The 16,608-nt window shown below is 37.4% G+C and overlaps 1 protein-coding gene across 12 annotated transcripts in view; it reads right to left on the reverse strand.

Annotated features, from left to right (window-relative positions):
- The window catches only part of LARP1B (La ribonucleoprotein 1B), a 121,430-nt gene that overhangs the window by 102,139 nt on the left and 2,683 nt on the right, over window positions 1-16,608 (reverse strand). For all 12 annotated transcript variants that reach the window (XR_012923254.1, XR_001160830.3, XM_012791079.3 and 9 more), the window contains exons 2-5: window positions 7,072-7,130; window positions 6,609-6,668; window positions 4,592-4,766; window positions 1,912-2,052 (exon numbers count right to left, since the gene is read on the reverse strand). Coding sequence is in view for 10 of the 12 variants with exons in the window: in XM_012791076.3 (XP_012646530.1) it covers window positions 1,912-2,052; window positions 4,592-4,766; window positions 6,609-6,668; window positions 7,072-7,130 (435 nt within the window). In the remaining 2 variants the exon portion in view is untranslated. The remainder of the gene's footprint in view (window positions 1-1,911; window positions 2,053-4,591; window positions 4,767-6,608; window positions 6,669-7,071; window positions 7,131-16,608) is intronic.

Consider the following 16,608-nt stretch of genomic DNA (forward strand, 5'->3'; position numbering starts at 1 on the left):
TCACTCTAGCCTGGACAACAAAGTGAGACTCTGTCTCCTGGGGGGGGGGGGGGATGGTGGGGAGTATCTTTACAGTAAAAAAAAATCTGGAATTTTTATAGTTTTTAATTTTTTTTATTTTCAAAAAAATTAAAAAATAAAAATTTTTTTCAGCCAAACATTGTCAACCAAAAACACTTTTTTCAATTTAAAAAAATTTGGAGTACACCACACCTCAACTAAGTGATCAATATTATCATCAATAGTGGGACAAACCAAGATCATGCCTGTTCCTATGTGATACACTGAGAAGAAAACCATGTATTTTTTGTAGTATCCCTGCCAAAAACTCATAACCCAAATCCAATCATATGGAAACATCAGTAAACCCAAAGTGAGGGATATCTATAACCCAATTATTCTGTTGTCTTCAAGAAAATCAGTCATGAAAGACAAAACTGTTATAGATTAATGGAGCCTAAAAGAAAACCTAAAACCAATGTGTGATCCCAAATTGGATCCTGGGAAAAAAAACAACCAAAACCAAATCCAAAGGACATTAGGAAATTATTGGGAAAATCTGCCTGGGGACAGTCACAGTGTATGAATGTTAAGTTTCATTATTGTTAACTATGCTATGGTTATACTGTTGTTATGAAATATACCTGGAAGGTTTTAGGGTTAAAGGGACATGATGTGTGCAACTTACTTCCCAAATAGTTTATATCTATGGTCATCAATCCCTAGGCTTTGTGGGGCCTGTTAGGAACCAGGCTACACAGCAGGAGGTGAGCGGCAGTTGAGTGAGGGAAGCATCACCTATACTTACAGCTGCTCCCTATCACTCACATCACCACCTAAGCTCAGCCAGCTCTGAGAAGCAGATGCAAATACAGATTTTTTTGTTCTGTTTTTTAGACAGAGTCTCACTTTGTTGCCCAAGGCTAGAGTGAGTGCCGTGGCATCAGCCTAGCTCACAGCAAGCTCAATCTCCTGGGCTTGGGGCCAGGCACTGTGGCTCACGCCTGTAATCCTAGCACTCTGGGAGGCTGGGGCAGGCAGATTGCTCCCAGCCTGAGCAAGAGTGAGACCCCGTCTCTACTATAAATAGAAAGAAATTAATCGGCCAACTAATATATATAGAAAAAATTAGCTGGGCATGGTGGCACATGCCTGTAGTCCCAGCCACTCGGGAGGCTGAGGCAGAAGGATCACTTGAGCCCAGGAGTTTGAGGTTGCTGTGAGCTAGGCTGATGCCATGGCACTCACTCTAGCCTGGGCAACAAAGCGAGACTCTGTCTCAAAAAAAAAAAAAAAAAAAATCCTGGGCTCAAGCGATCCTACTGCTGCCTCAGCCTCCCAAGTAGCGGGGACTACAGGCATGTGCCACCATGCCCGGCCAATTTTCTGTATATATATTTTTAGTTGGTCAATTAATTTCTTTCTATTTTTAGTAGAGATGGAGTCTTGCTCAGGCTGGTTTCGAACTCTTGACCTCGAGCAATCTGCCCGCCTTGGCCTCCCAGAGTGCTAGGCTTATAGGTGTGAGCCACCACACTCGGCAGCAAATACAGATTATCATTTGAAGAGAGGTTTGACTGCCCAGAGACCATAATATATCAATTGCTTGCAGATGCATATCAAAACTCTATTAGTAAGTGAAAGTAATAATGTAATAATAATAAAGTGCACAATAAATGTAATGCTTGAATCATCCCAAAACCATATTACCACCACCACAACCCTACCCCCACTTCACACCCCAACCCTGGGGAGGGGGGGGCTGTGGAAAAACTGTCTTCCATGAAACCAGTCCTTGTTGCCACAAAGGTTGGGGCTGCTGGTTTATATTATACATGTTTACTACAATAATGAGCACAAGGACTACCAAGTTCTTTCCTTAGTCATTTTTCTCTTAGAATGGTAACTTACTTCGTGTATCATTTCTCCTATTGTTATGTGCTGGTTTATTTGCTTCAGGCTGACACCTTGAGCTGTTCCGGGATCCAGGTCTTTCTTGACTGTCTGGTCTTACATCATCTAAGTGTAATGGTACCCACTTGTGCTTATTAGCTTGAAGAAAAAAAATATAATCATTTAATGACAATGTACAATTTTCACAAAAGCCCTGCAGTTTGAAAGCACTGTAAATTTTTATTAAATAAGCGATTTAATTTGTCTTTAAAAGGATTATTTTGAAAAGTAGGAAAAGAATTTTTTCTTCTCACGAAGCTCCTTGATAAACTTATTTGTACAAATAACGTTTCTAAAAATCAAGTGAAAAACTAGTGATGGAATCAGGCAGAGTGGCACATGCCTATAGTATCAGCTACTCAGGAGGCTTAGGTAAGAGAATCACTTGAGATCAGGAGTTTGAAACCAGCCTGAGGTGTATAATGAGAACCCATCTCAAAAAAACAAACAACAAAAAAAGTGTCATTGGAATTCTCTTAAGTAAAATGCTCATTCTTCTGTTTAATTCTGATGGATAAGCTATTCAAAATATTATATATACATACTAACTCTTGTCTAATACTTGATTCTTAGGCTTTAGAATGAGGTACATCTGATAACATACCATAATGTACTTTTGGTTCAAAACAATTTTAGTTTCTGATCACTATCTAAAATATTCATTTATCCAGCATCACTACTAATGAATGAAGTTCTCAGAATCTAAGAGTGATAAGTATAAAATTTGTCTAATTTCACAGAATTTTTTTGTAACTATTACACATCTTCCTAACTTAAGAAAAAAGACATAAGCAATTTAACTTTTCTTGATGACTAAATGACAATGTAACTAATTTTTATGGCTATACTATATTAAAATTCTAGAGATTAGCTGTTCATTGATTCCATAGTTAAGATTTCAAAAGGTTCAGTACTTAGCTCAATCTATATTTTCTACCAAAACAAAAAGACTCATGGGACAGAGAAAAAACTGCCAAGGTAATTAATGGAAAAGAAATATTAGTGTTTGATAACAGTACTGATAGCCTACAAACCTTATTAACAATGAATCAGATAAGGAAAAGAGAATATCAAATATCTAAAAACTCTTAAGCCTACCCTATAAATTCTATCAATGAAATTCCCTGGCATAAATAAGCTCTTCTTTTGAAGTAAAAAATATGTGCTCTAGGAGATCATTTCATGGCTTGATTATTTGAATTACTCTTACTACAAAATACCTAGCTTTAGTGTTGACTAAAAAGGTCAATGACAAAGAAAAAGGTAAGTGACAAAGTGGTTAACAAATGGAAAGAAATTTTTCTAACACCCATTTAGTTGTCTTTCTGTCACTTTTGAGCAATCAGCCTTTGTTCATTGTATGAAGTGAGCCTACTGCTTAAAACCCACTGCAGCTAAGGATTAAATATTCATTAAAAAGAAAAACTATTCAAGTAAGTGCTCAGTATATGGTAGATTGTTAGTTCTAGTATTAAAGAAGTTGGCTAGAAACTACTATACCCTTAAATGTGCCATTATCATCTCCATGGACCAAAGGGTTCAATAGTTTTCCACTGGCCGGGCTTGGTGGCTCACGTCTGTAATCCTAGCACTCTGGGAGGCCGAGGTGGGTGGATCGCTCGAGGTCAGGAGTTCGAAACCAGCCTGAGCAAGAGCGAGACCCATCTCTACTAAAAATAGAAAATTAATTGGCCAACTAAAAATATACAGAAAAAATTAGCCGGGCATGGTGGTATGTGCCTGTAGTCCCAGCTACTTGGGAGGCTGAGGCAGGAGGATCACCTGAGCCCAGGAGTTTGAGGTTGCTGTGAGCTAGGCTGACACCACAGCACTCACTCTAGCCCCTGCAACAGAGTGAGACTCTGTCTCAAAAAAAAAAAAAAAAAAAAAAAGTTTTCCATGGTACTCAAAATAACTTCCTAATTCTAATTTAGCAAGGCCTTGTATACCATGGACCTTGTCTATGTCTCCAACCTCATCTCCTGCTACTCTCCTCAAAGCTCACCTTACTTCAGCCACTGATCTTCTGACAATTTAAAGCTCTTTTCTGTCTAGAAGCTCCGGAAGACACTTTTACCTAGACTCTGAATGAGCATATCCAGGCTTTTACCCAGACACTGAATGAGCATAAAGGCTTTTACAAAGCAGATAAATCATAATATGTCCCTAGAAACATGAAAATTTCAGGAAAAAAAAATGAAAAAGGATATGAAGAAAATATTTTTATTCCTCCAAAGTATAATTTTTACAGGGGAATGCAATGAGGAAAAAAGTTGACTAAAATTATTCTCATTTTTCTCTTAGAAAAATATTTAATTTTCTCAGTACTCTCTAAATACACAGAGCAGTTCCAATGCAGATTTTAAAGAATAGTTATCACACAACATTCCAAGAATATATGTACAATCATATAATGGCACTTCATTCCATTTCTTGCATAGAATACAAGTTAAATGCAAAAAGGAAAGTCTAATAGTTCAGATGTGCTATGAAAGCAAATCAGTTACCACTGCCGATCGTATATCCTGAAGAAATACAAAATACAAGTTTTTGACTTTCAATTGAATAAATACAATTCTTCATTACAACAACTTTCTTCAAAAACTTAAAATCAAAATGAAGATATAGATAAACTGACCTCTCTTTCGTTGATTGCTCGACTGAGCCTCATCCTCACTGACATTTTCGCCAGGACCATCTAATTTTGTTTCCCTGTTTTCTTTGCTCTCACTGTTACTTCTCTTTTCAACCTTCTCTTCTTTTTCTTTTCTATTTTGTAGTTTCTTATTTCCTTGGCTGATGACACTCTGACACTGCAAAAATGGTTTTCTGAATGAAATAATTTTCACAACATTTTCACTAACATACTCCAAAATTTGTAGTAATATAGCTTACCTAAATATTACAAATGACAAAATTTTTTACCAAAAATAAATAACTGCTTTTCAAAAGACATTGTTAAAAGTCAAGCTGCAGAATGAAAAAAATTTGCTAAGTATCTGATAAAGAACTTGTATCTAAAATACATAATTAACTCTCAAAAACTCACTAATAACTCCATTTTTTAAAATATGGGCAAGCTTGATCAGATACTGTAACAAAAAGACATACTGATGGCAAATACATACAAAAAGATGCTCAACATCATTAGAGAAATACAAATTAAAACTACAATGCAAATACTACACACTTATTAGAATGGCTAAATTTTTTAAAAAATTGACCATATTAAGAGTAAGGATATGGAGTAAGTGGAATTCTCATATGGTGCTCTTGGGAGTGCAAATTTGGCAATTTCTTTAAAAACTAAACAAACAGCTACCATATGATCCAGCCTCGTTATTCACCCCCCAAAAAGAAAGCATACGTCCATGCAAAATTTTGTACAAAATTGTTCATATGGCAGTTTTATCTGCAATAGCAAAAAACTAGAATCAACCCAAATGTCCATTGACAATAGGTGAATGGACAAACTGTGTTACATCTATACAATAGACTACTACTCAGTAACAAAAAGGAATGTGCTGATACCCACACATGAATAAACCTCAAAATAATCATGCTGAGTGAACACTAGAAAAAGAAAAGTATCCACTGTATGCTTCCACATATATAAAATCCTAGAAAATGCAAATTAATTTATAGTGACAGGAAACATTTCAGTGGTTGCTTCAGATGGTCAGGGTGAATGAGACAGGGAGAATCACAGTACAAAAGAACAAGAGGAAACTTTGGGGGGCAATGATTACATTCACTATCTTGATTGTGGTGATGGTTTCACAAGTATGCACAGGTCAAAACTTAATCAAACTATAAACTTTATATATATTCCTATTTCAATACATTGTGTGTCATTTATACATCAATTAAATGCCAATAAAACTGCACAAATTACAAATGGTATACAGTGTCAAGTGAAAACATGTAACCAGATAATCATATAGGTATCTTGATATTTTAGAACCATCTTTCTGAGCTTTCATAGTTAAAATTAAAAACCCATTCACTGGACACCTCCTGATCTGATATACATGCACATACAGTATATACATGCATATAAAGTTAGCAGTTCAACATACACTGAACAGACTACAAATCAAAGAAAACATGCACATACAGCACAAATTCTGAAACACAAAATGGGCCTTGGTTAGATATTAAAAATTAATCTCCTTATTTTAGGCATTACAGAAAGATGACTGCCAGGTATACTTCCCCTCTTCCAAACATCAGTTTACCTCATAAGAACACAACCAGATGAAGAAAATGTAAAGAATGAAATCAGGTATCTGAAAAGTGGGCAAAACTATAGAAGGTAGCTACCGAGTTTTCAGCACCTCTTTATCTATGTATATGAGTTTATAAAAACACAAAATGATTATAATTTGTAATATCTGTTTCATATCACACACATTAAGTTAAAGAAACAATATGTAAAGGTTACCATGGGTAAAGCTTAACACATCAAGTTCATTAACTAATACTAGAAAGGATGACTACAAGTTAAACTAGCAGTAAAATAATCTTATTGATCAATCAAGTCTTTATAAACCTGTCCCGCTAGGCAACAATTCTCTACATTTTAAGTAAAATTCTGCATGTTGAAATAAAAATATTTTCCTTTTTAAAACAAAAAAAGCCTTAAAAATACTCACTCCAGTGTTCACTAATTCACTCGGTGTTGGCCAATTCGCCATATCGCTGAAATCACTAGCCTAAGAAGTAACAAATAAGGTTATGTCTGCAAATTAGCTTTTGAAATTTTAAGTAGAAAAAAATTTTCTAAAAATGACAGCAGTTAAAAAAAAGTTACCTATATTCGATTATATACAAGCATCTGCCAGATTAATCCCAAAGTTTCTCCACACACTTTGAAATAAGAATGCTTTGGTCTTATACTCTAACTTCTAGCATTATCTAATAGCATTAACTAAACTGCAATACACATGGTAACAAAGGCATATGGGGACTTGAATAAATGCTACAATTCTTTAGAATATTAATTTTAAAATCAGTCACACAATTAGAAGAAAAATACATCTATAATAATCTAAGAAGAGTTCCTAACAATTTTCAAAATCGACATAGTTAAGAACTATTTCCCCATAAAAGACATACCTTGTTGGATTTCTTTGTCTTGAGTTTTCCTGCTTTTATGATTTTTGGGGAACTGAGCTCTAAAGAAAATACACAGAATTGTTTTTACAACTACATTTAAGAAAATAACCATTATACCAATTGCAGTAAGTCAGTGTAATGATCACTCCCAACAAAATGTAAAGTTCTGAGACTCAAATTCCTGGCAAAATATCAACTACATTTCACATCATAGGTTCAAATTGGTCTTCAGTCTCCAAATCAAGAAATGGGAAATATTAACAGTTTACTAACACTGAACAGACCAGTTCTTCTCATTAACAGAATATAGCAGGAGAAAATTAGAAATATATATTTTAATGAAAGTAGAAACTCAATTTCCTATGGGATACATTTTTCTATACAATTAATGACTCCACCAAGGAGCATCCAGAAAACAGGTCAGAAGACTTCAAACTATTTGTGCTTGGAAACAGATGTGGCAATCCTAAGAGGTTGTACCTAGATTCAAACCATAAAAAAAGAGAGTAACTGATGTAAAAATTTACACAAGACCATCACTGTATCACTATCTGTCCTTATCTTGCATAAGAATTTAGTGGTTAACAATAAAAACCAATATACTCTTCTCCAAAGGAAGGTTTTACACTGCATTTGGTTTGATTCATTACCTAGCGAGATGACAACATGGCACAATCATCTAAACATGAAATAAATATTAAAAATTAAAATATACTTGGGATTTGCACCTATAGATAACATAGTAATCCAGCAAAATGTGAATCCCTTAAGTCATACCAATGACCAGTTTATAGAATAAAGCAATCCTGGAGTTGAAATCCAGAAGGAGATTTAAATAAGATATAGGGTGCTTATCGAAGGAAGAGGGATGAGGTGTGAAATGTGATCAGGAATGGGCACACACGGAATTCTGACTCCTGTAACATCTACTTTTAAAACACTATAGTTTAGTATACAGGTGGTGTACCATGCCCACCTAACTTAACATTTTTTTTGTAGAGATGGGGTCTCATTATGTTGCCCAGGCTGGTCTGAAACTCCTGAGTTAATGTTATCTTTCCATCTCAGCCTCCAAAAATGCTGAGATTACAGGCGTGAGCCACTATGCCCTGCTACTCTTATACTTTAGGTACAGATATATATGTGTATACATATGTGTACATATGCATGTGAATAAAATATTCCATTAAGTAAAACTAGATGTGGCCAGACGAGGTAGCTCACGCCTGTAATCCTAGTACTCTGGGAGGCTGAGGCAGGTGGATCATTTGACCTCAGGAGTTGGTGACCAGTTTGAGCAAGAGTGAGAACCATCTCTACTAAAAAAGAAAAAAAGAGACATTAAACTAAAAATATATAGGAAAAATTAGCTGGGTATGGTGGTGCATGTCTGTAGTTCCAGTTGTTTGGGAGGCTGAGGCAGGAGCATCGCTTGAGGCCGAGAGTTTGATGTTGCTGTGAGCTAGGCTGACACCATGGCACTCTAGCCCAGGCAACAGAGTGAGACTCTGTTTCAAAAAAAAAAAAAACAACTACATGCAATAGCTGGGCATGGCGGTGATGGCGGTGCACACCTGCAGTCCCAGTTACTCAGGAGGCTGAGGCAGGAGGATCCCTTACAGTTCAGGACTTTGAGGCTGCAGTGAGCTATGATTGCACCACTGTACTCCAGGCTTGGGTGATACAGCAAGACCCTGTCTCTAAAAAAATAAAGAAAAATAGATCCAGTACGAAAAATACAGAGAAGTAGGACAAAAAAATGGAAGCCCATGGGGAAGGGAAAATATCTAAATTACTAATAAAGGATAGTGTTTGTCTGAACATTATCCAGAATTTCACTGAACTATGCTGTGTAAATATATCTATATTTTATGAAAGTTACATAGTATACAACTTTTAGAAGACTTTTCCCTCAACAACATGGAAAACATGCTCCAAAATCTTGCTGATTAAGTTATAAAATACAGCCATATAAAGTATAAACTATTTGATATAATGGAATAAGGGATCTGCTACTCAAGAAAGTTTTATCTATCTTTATTACTATCAATTAGACATTTATAATCATGAAACCAAGGTCAAAAATCAAAGATAAAAAACTTTGACCACGGCTGCATGTGGTGGCTCATGCCTGTAAATTCTAGCACTCTGGGAGGCTGAGGCTGGAGGATCATTTGAGCTCAGGAGTTCGAGAAGGAAATTAATTGGCCAACTAAAACTATATAGAAAAAATTAGCTGGGCATGGTGGCACATGCCTGTAGTCCCAGTTATTCAGGAGGCTGAGGCAGGATTGCTTGAGCCCAGGAGTTTGAGGTTGCTGTGAGGTAGGCTGACAGCCATGGCACTCTTAGCCCAAGCAACAGAGTGAGACCCTGTCTCATAAAAACCAAAAACAAACAAAAAAAACTTTGACCACATAAAAATCAACTTTTTTACTTCAATACTAAATGAAACAATTAAAAAATTACAGAAAAAAATTGAAACATGACAGGAAGTTAATGTTTTTATTGATTTAAAAATCAAGGCCGGGCGCGGTGGCTCACGCCTGTAATCCTAGCACTTTGGGAGGCCGAGGCGGGCGGATCGCTCAAGGTCAGGAGTTTGAAACCAGCCTGAGCGAGACCCGGTTTCTACCAAAAATAGAAAGAAATTAATTGACCAACTAAAAAAATATATACAAAAAATTAGCCGGGCATGGTGGCACATGCCTGTAGTCCCAGCTACTCGGGAGGCTGAGGCAGTAGGATCGCTGAGCCCAGGAGATTGAGGTTGCTGTGAGCCAGGCTGACGCCATGGCACTCACTCTAGCCTGGGCAATAAAGTGAGACTCTGTCTCAAAAAAAAACAAAAAAAAACAAAAAAAAAACAAAAAAACAAAACAAAAATCAATATGTCCCATACACCACTCAGAGAATAACTTCCCACTCACTAGAATAAAGAAATTAGGTAAGAAGAATCTTGAACTTTATTTCTTCAGACAGTTAAAAATAAAAAGATTTATTTCAGGCCAGGCGAGGTGGCTCACATCTGTAATCCTAGCACTCTGGGAGGCCTAGGCGGGCGGATTGCTCAAGGTCAGGAGTTCGAAGCCAGCCTGAGCAAGAGCGAGACCCCGTCTCTACTAAAAAAATAGAAATTAATCGACCAACTAAAAATTATATACATATACAAAAAATTAGCCAGGCATGGTGGCACATGCCTGTAGTCCCAGCTACTTGGGAGGCTGAGGCAGCAGGATCTCTTGAGCCCAAGAAATTGAAGTTGCTGTGAGCTAGGCTGATGCCAGGGCACTCACTGTAGCTTGGGCAACAAAGTGAGACTCTGTCTCAAAAAAAAAAAAAAAAAAAAAAAAGATTCCAGCCAATTCTTTTAGACTCAAAATTTTGAATTTTTGTCTAATTTTTAATCTTTCAACTTTAATTCCTCCCCAGGAAATACAGTAGGAAAAAGTTTACATTTAACTTTGGAGCATCTATAATGATGACATTTTATTAATGGAGTATCTATGTATATTAATGGAGCATCTCACATATACACTATAACTGGTAAGTTCATGTGTATTTTATCAATACCATTCATCATAGAATATTTGACAAACTTAATATATTGGATATTCTGGGATAAGAAAGGTATGACGGAGTGATTTCTGAACATTGGTTACTAAGTGGCCCTCAGAGTTAACTTATTTTTCCATGAAGATGATTTTCCCTGAACACTTCTATTCCCTTGTACCAATTTTTCCTATGGAAAGGAATTATCTTTCTTGATTAATGAGTTTAGGAAAAGCCAGCCTTCTCTCCTCTTTCATTGAGAGCTAGCTGTCCACAAAAAGCAAGCATTCTGGTCTGCTCTTTAATGCTGTCAATATCAGAGGGGAAGACTTTCCAACAGGGGTAAAGAGGGAATTGCAGTTGTACGATGCCAACTGAGCGGAAAAATTTGTCAAATTCCAAGTTTGACATAAGGAAGTCCTTTAGGCTGCCTGCTCAAACCACCACTAAACCAGCCTTTTTCAGTTAAAAGGGTGATAATTAGCTTTAAGAAATTAAATAAATCAGAATAAAGGATGAATAGATGATTCTAAAAAGAAATCTCAATGACCAAACATGAAAAGGCATTCAATAGCACTAATAAAGAAACAAACGAAAACAACAAAACATATTCTACCTGTCTTATTCACAAAAAAGAAAATGCTAAGTGCTGGTCAGTCTACAAAGAAATGGACAGCCGGGCGTGGTGGCTCACGCCTATAATCCTAGCACTCTGGGAGGCGAAGCAGGCAGATTGCTCCAGCTCAGAAGTTCGAAACCAGCCTGAGCAAGAGCAAGACCCCGTCTCTACTATAAATAGAAAGAAATTAATTAGCCAATTAAAATATATAGAGAAAAAAAAGCTGGACATGGTGGCGCATGCCTGTAGTCCCAGCTACTTGGGAGGCTGAGGCAGGAGGATTGCTTGGGCCCAGGAGCTTGAGGTTGCTGTGAGCTAGGCTGACTCCATGGCACTCTAGCCCCTGCAACAGAGTGAGACTCTGTCTCAAAAAAAAGAAAAGAAAAGAAATGGATATTTCTATCATGCCATTGGTAAGAATATGAAGTACTATTTTTCAAGGGTGATTTGTCACTTAAAATTTATATAATGTCTTAAAGCAATCCTATTTCTAGGGAATTTCTGTAAATCAAGAAAAAGTACAAAGATGTCTGTATATGATGTTCACTGCAACTCTGCTGATAATTGTATTTAATATTTAAATAACCTCTATATTCAGTAATGGGATGGTTAAAATATGGTATATTTACACAAAATAATGTAAAACTTTTAGAAATGAGATAAATTTGTATGTGTATTGACATGGAAAGAAGTCACTTTTTAAATATGGTTTTATATATACATATAGATTATAGGTAAATTAAACCTAAGAAAGGAAATTTTTCATTTTCCTATGTTTTAACTAAATAAATTGTCCTATATATCAATAGAGAAAGCCTAAGACAAGGAGCAGGCCATCCTACAAAACTATTCAAATTTCAAAATTATTCAAATTAAAAATATGTATCTAAACAGATGAACCTAAGAAACATATTTAAGCTAATAATGGCTCCAAATACGTATCAACAAACATGAACAAGCATGTGATCTACATATCTCCATTTTTCAAACATCACTGGCAAGACACTACATAGCAGTACAACTTTTTTGAGCAATATTCTAACAACTTTAAAACGTTATTCTCAAACCCTAGGAACCTATAAGGGAAGTTCAAGAGTGCTGGCTTACTTCTGTAATCCTAGCACTTTGGGAGGCTAAGGTGGGAAAAAATTCTAAATATGAAAAACTCATTTTTAAGAGCTTAGATAATTTAAACAGAAACTGCAACACAACAGAGGCTATTTTACAGACCTTAATTTTTATGACCATAATCTTTAGCAAAGTTTTAATTAAGAAAATGCATTACAGGCCGGGCACAGTGGCTCTGAGGTGGGAGGATTGCTAGAGCTAAAGAGTTCGAGACCAGCCTGAGCAAGAGTGAGACCTCATTTCTACTAAAAATAGAAAAACTAGCCAGGTGTGGTGGTATATGACTGTAGTCCTAGCTACTAGGGAGGCTGAGGCAGAAGGATTGCCTGAGCCCAAGAGTTGGAGGCTGCAGTAAGCAATGATGATACCACTGCACTCTACCAGGGGCAAGAGAGACTCTGTCTCAAAAAAAAAAAAAAAAAAAAAAAAAACAGGGAAAGAAAATGCATTATAGTATCAGTATTTCACATGATTTTTTAAATTTTTTTTTGAGACAGACTTTCGCTTTGTTGCCCAGGCTAGAGTGAGTGCCATGGCGTCAGCCTAGCTCACAGCAACCTCAAACTCCCAGACTCAAGGAATCCTACTGCCTCAGCCTCCCGAGTAGCTGGGACTACAGGCATGCGCTACCATGCCTGGCTAATTTTTTTCTCTATATATTAGTTGGCCGATTAATGTCTTTCTATTTATAGTAGAGACAGGGTCTCGCTCTTGCTCAGGCTGGTTTTGAACTCCTGACCTTGAGCAATTCACATGATTGTATTTAAGGTAAAAATGTAGTAAGATACCATTTTGCTACAATAAATGAGTGTTTTTTTTAAATGTGAAAAAAGACAATTCTCAAACTCTAAATAGCAGAAGTATCAAGATGTCATTTTAGAAAGCAACTTGTAATCCTAGCACTCACTCTGGGAGGCCGAGGCAGGTGGATCGCTCAAGGTCAGGAGTTCAAAACCAGCCTGAGCAAGAGTGAGACGCCGTCTCTACTATAAATAGAAAAAAATTAATTGGCCAACTAATACATATAGAAAAAAAAAAATCAGCCGGGCATGGTAGCGCATGCTTGTAGTCCCAGCTACTTGGGAGGCTGAGGCAGTAGGATCGGTTGAGCTCAGGAGTTTGAGGTTGCTGTGAGCTAGGCTAATGCCACGGTACTCACTCTAGCCTGGGCAACAAAACGAGACTCTGTCTCAAAAAAAAAAAAAAAGAAAGAAAGAAAAAGAAAGCAACTTGTCGGCCTACAAATCCCTGTGACCTAATAATTCCATTTCTCAGCATCTATCCTAGAGAAAGGCACACATATATACAAGAGGTATATATCAAAATGTTCAGTTTCTTCATCTATAATTAAAGAAAATGAAAACAACTGACATAGTGATCAAAAAGTAAATGGCTAACTATGGCAGGTATATTTATGGACTACTTCTCAGCAATTTTTAAAGAGACTTTAGATTAAAAACAACCAGCCAACACAATAAATGATAAAATGGAGGATATTTTGTTCTAAACACATATACAAAATAGTATATCTTTGGAAGTAAGAGCAAAAAGAACTGAAAGGATATTCAGTGAACTGGTAACTTTTTTTTAAGAGGGGATCAAAAGTTTTCATAAGGAGAATATATTTACATATTATTTACTTGAAATGTTATGTCATAAGAGTACTAACAGTAAGCTTATTTGAGCTTTCTGGGAAGCAGAAACTGAGTTGATGAAGAGCAACAGAGGGTCAGAGAAGGGTAAGGATGAAAAACATGGGAAAATGCCAATACTTTAATACATCATGTTTTGTGAAATAAAAATACTAGAAAGTTTTTTTTTTTTCTTTTAAGAAACAAGATCTTGCTCTCTGTCACTCAGGCTGCAGCACAATGGCATGATCAAAGCTCATTACAGCCCTGAAGTCCTGGTTGAAAGCTGATTTTTTTTTTTTTTTTTTTTTTTTTTTTTTGAGACAGAGTCTCACTCTGTTGCCTGGGCTAGAGTTCCATGTTGTCAGCCTAGTTCACAGCAACCTCAAACTCCTGAGTTCAAATGATCCTCCAGCCTCAGCCTCCGAGAGTGCTGAGGATTATAGGCGTGAGCCACCAGGCCTGGCTGAAAGCTGGGTGATTTTTTTTTTGTTGTTTTTTTTCTGATTTGTTGCCCAGGCTAGAGTGAGTGCCATGGTGTCAGCCTAGCTCATAGCAACCTCACACTCCTGGGCTCAAGCGATCCTCCTGCCTCAGCCTCCCGAGTAGCTGGGACTACAGGCATGCGCCACCATGCCCGGCTAATTTTTTGTATATATTTTTAGTTGGCCAATTAATTTCTTTACATTTATAGTAGAGATGAGGGTCTCACTCAGGCTGGTTTCGAACTCCTAAACTCAAACAATCCGCCCGCCTCGGCCTCCCAGAGAGCTAGGACTATAGGTGTGAGCCACCATGCCTGGCCTGAAAGCTGGTTTTTAACATGAAAAAAGGCAACCATAGCTACAGGTAAGCCATTAATAAGCTCCATATTGTGAGTTTAATAAAGACTCTCCAAAATAAATAAAACCAATACAAGGTTACAAGGACACAGACTGAGGAAAGTTCTTCAAGGTCTTGTGACTGAATTCAAGACAGTAATAATAGCAGTAGGCTTCTTGGGTGGGTGGTGGCTTGCTTTGGCTGAAAAGAGTGCCTTATCTGAATTTCTAGAAACAGCAACTTACAATCATAACCATCCTAAAAGTGAAACAGTGTCTTACAGGGCAAAGACATCAAGAATCTGCCTCACTTAAATCTGCAGGTTGTAATGTACAGAAAATTCATGATTCAAATCCTGAAATACTCCCATTTCCCATGTTTCTAACTCTGGTAATAAACTTTCTGGCAAATCCTTTACCTCCTTAAAAGAGTGACATTAAACCAAGTTTGACCAGGACATACCTGTTTTAAGGCTGTTATTTCAACACAAATAATCTCTCTGAAAGTGTCCCGTTTTGTAGAATTTTGTAGAATAAATTATACAGGCACCCTTCTAACAGATTACTGTACTAATTTAGAGATACCCACTGTGAACCCTGAACAACCTCTAGTCCTATTTCATTATTCTTTTTTTTTTTTTTGAGACAGAGTCTCCCTTTGTTGCCCAGGCTAGAGTGAGTGCTGTGGCGTCAGCCTAGCTCACAGCAACCTCAAACTCCTGGGCTCAAGCGATCCTTCTGCCTCAGCCTCCCAAGTCACTGGGACTACAGGCATGTCCCACCATGCCTGGCTAATTTTTTCTATATACATTAGTTGGCCAATTAATTTCTTTCTATTTATAGTAGAGACAGGTCTCGCTCTTGCTCAGGCTGATCTCGAACTCCTGACATCAAGCAATCTGGCTGCAATCTGCCTGCCTCAGCCTCCCAGAGTGCTAGGATTACAGGTGTGAGCCACTGTGCCCGGCCCAGTTTCATTATTCTTTTCTTTTTTTTTTTTTTTGAGACAGAGTCTCACTTTGTTGCCCAGGCTAGAGTGAGTGCCATGGCGTCAGCCTAGCTCACAGCAACCTCAAACTCCTGGGCTCAAGCGATCCTCCTGCCTCAGCCTCCCGAGTAGCTGGGACTACAGGCATGCGCCACCATGCCCGGCTAATTTTTTCTATATATATTAGTTGGCCAATTAATTTGTTTCTATTTATAGTAGAGACGGGGTCTCGCTCTTGCTCAGGGTGGTTTCGAACTCCTGACCTTGAGCAATCCGCCCACCTCGGCCTCCCAGAGTGCTAGGATTACAGGCGTGAGCCACCGCGCCTGGCCCAGTTTCATTATTCTTGAAGTTGCAAATTTGCTTAATAGGAAGCCAAGGCACCCAGATTATAGATGACACTCCAGTATTAAGAACTGTAAAAGATGAGTCCACCCACTTCATTTACAGGGCCCAGAAATCTTGGCAAAGTCAACTAGCTAGTTAGTAATAATACCCACACTACAACTCAAGCTCTCAAAACTGCATTTCTACACTACAATCTCTTATCTCAGTTACCTAAGTTATTCAACTGCAAGTTGTGGGAAAACAATACAGAGTCCATGCTGGGAAGAGACTATGGTTACTATACCACTCCAGGTGTGAAGAATGGTATTCCTGTGGGCATAGACTGGATTTCAAAGACAGAAAAAGTTGCCTACACAGAGATATTAAAAAAATTTAAATTCCCATGAGCCGCGCCATACATCTAGCATCACCTTATTGTTAATCTCTAGTGAAGACTGAAGAATGAAGGCA

The sequence above is a fragment of the Microcebus murinus genome, chromosome 15 (assembly GCF_040939455.1).
Source record: "Microcebus murinus isolate Inina chromosome 15, M.murinus_Inina_mat1.0, whole genome shotgun sequence".
Taxonomy (NCBI): Eukaryota; Metazoa; Chordata; class Mammalia; order Primates; family Cheirogaleidae; genus Microcebus; species Microcebus murinus.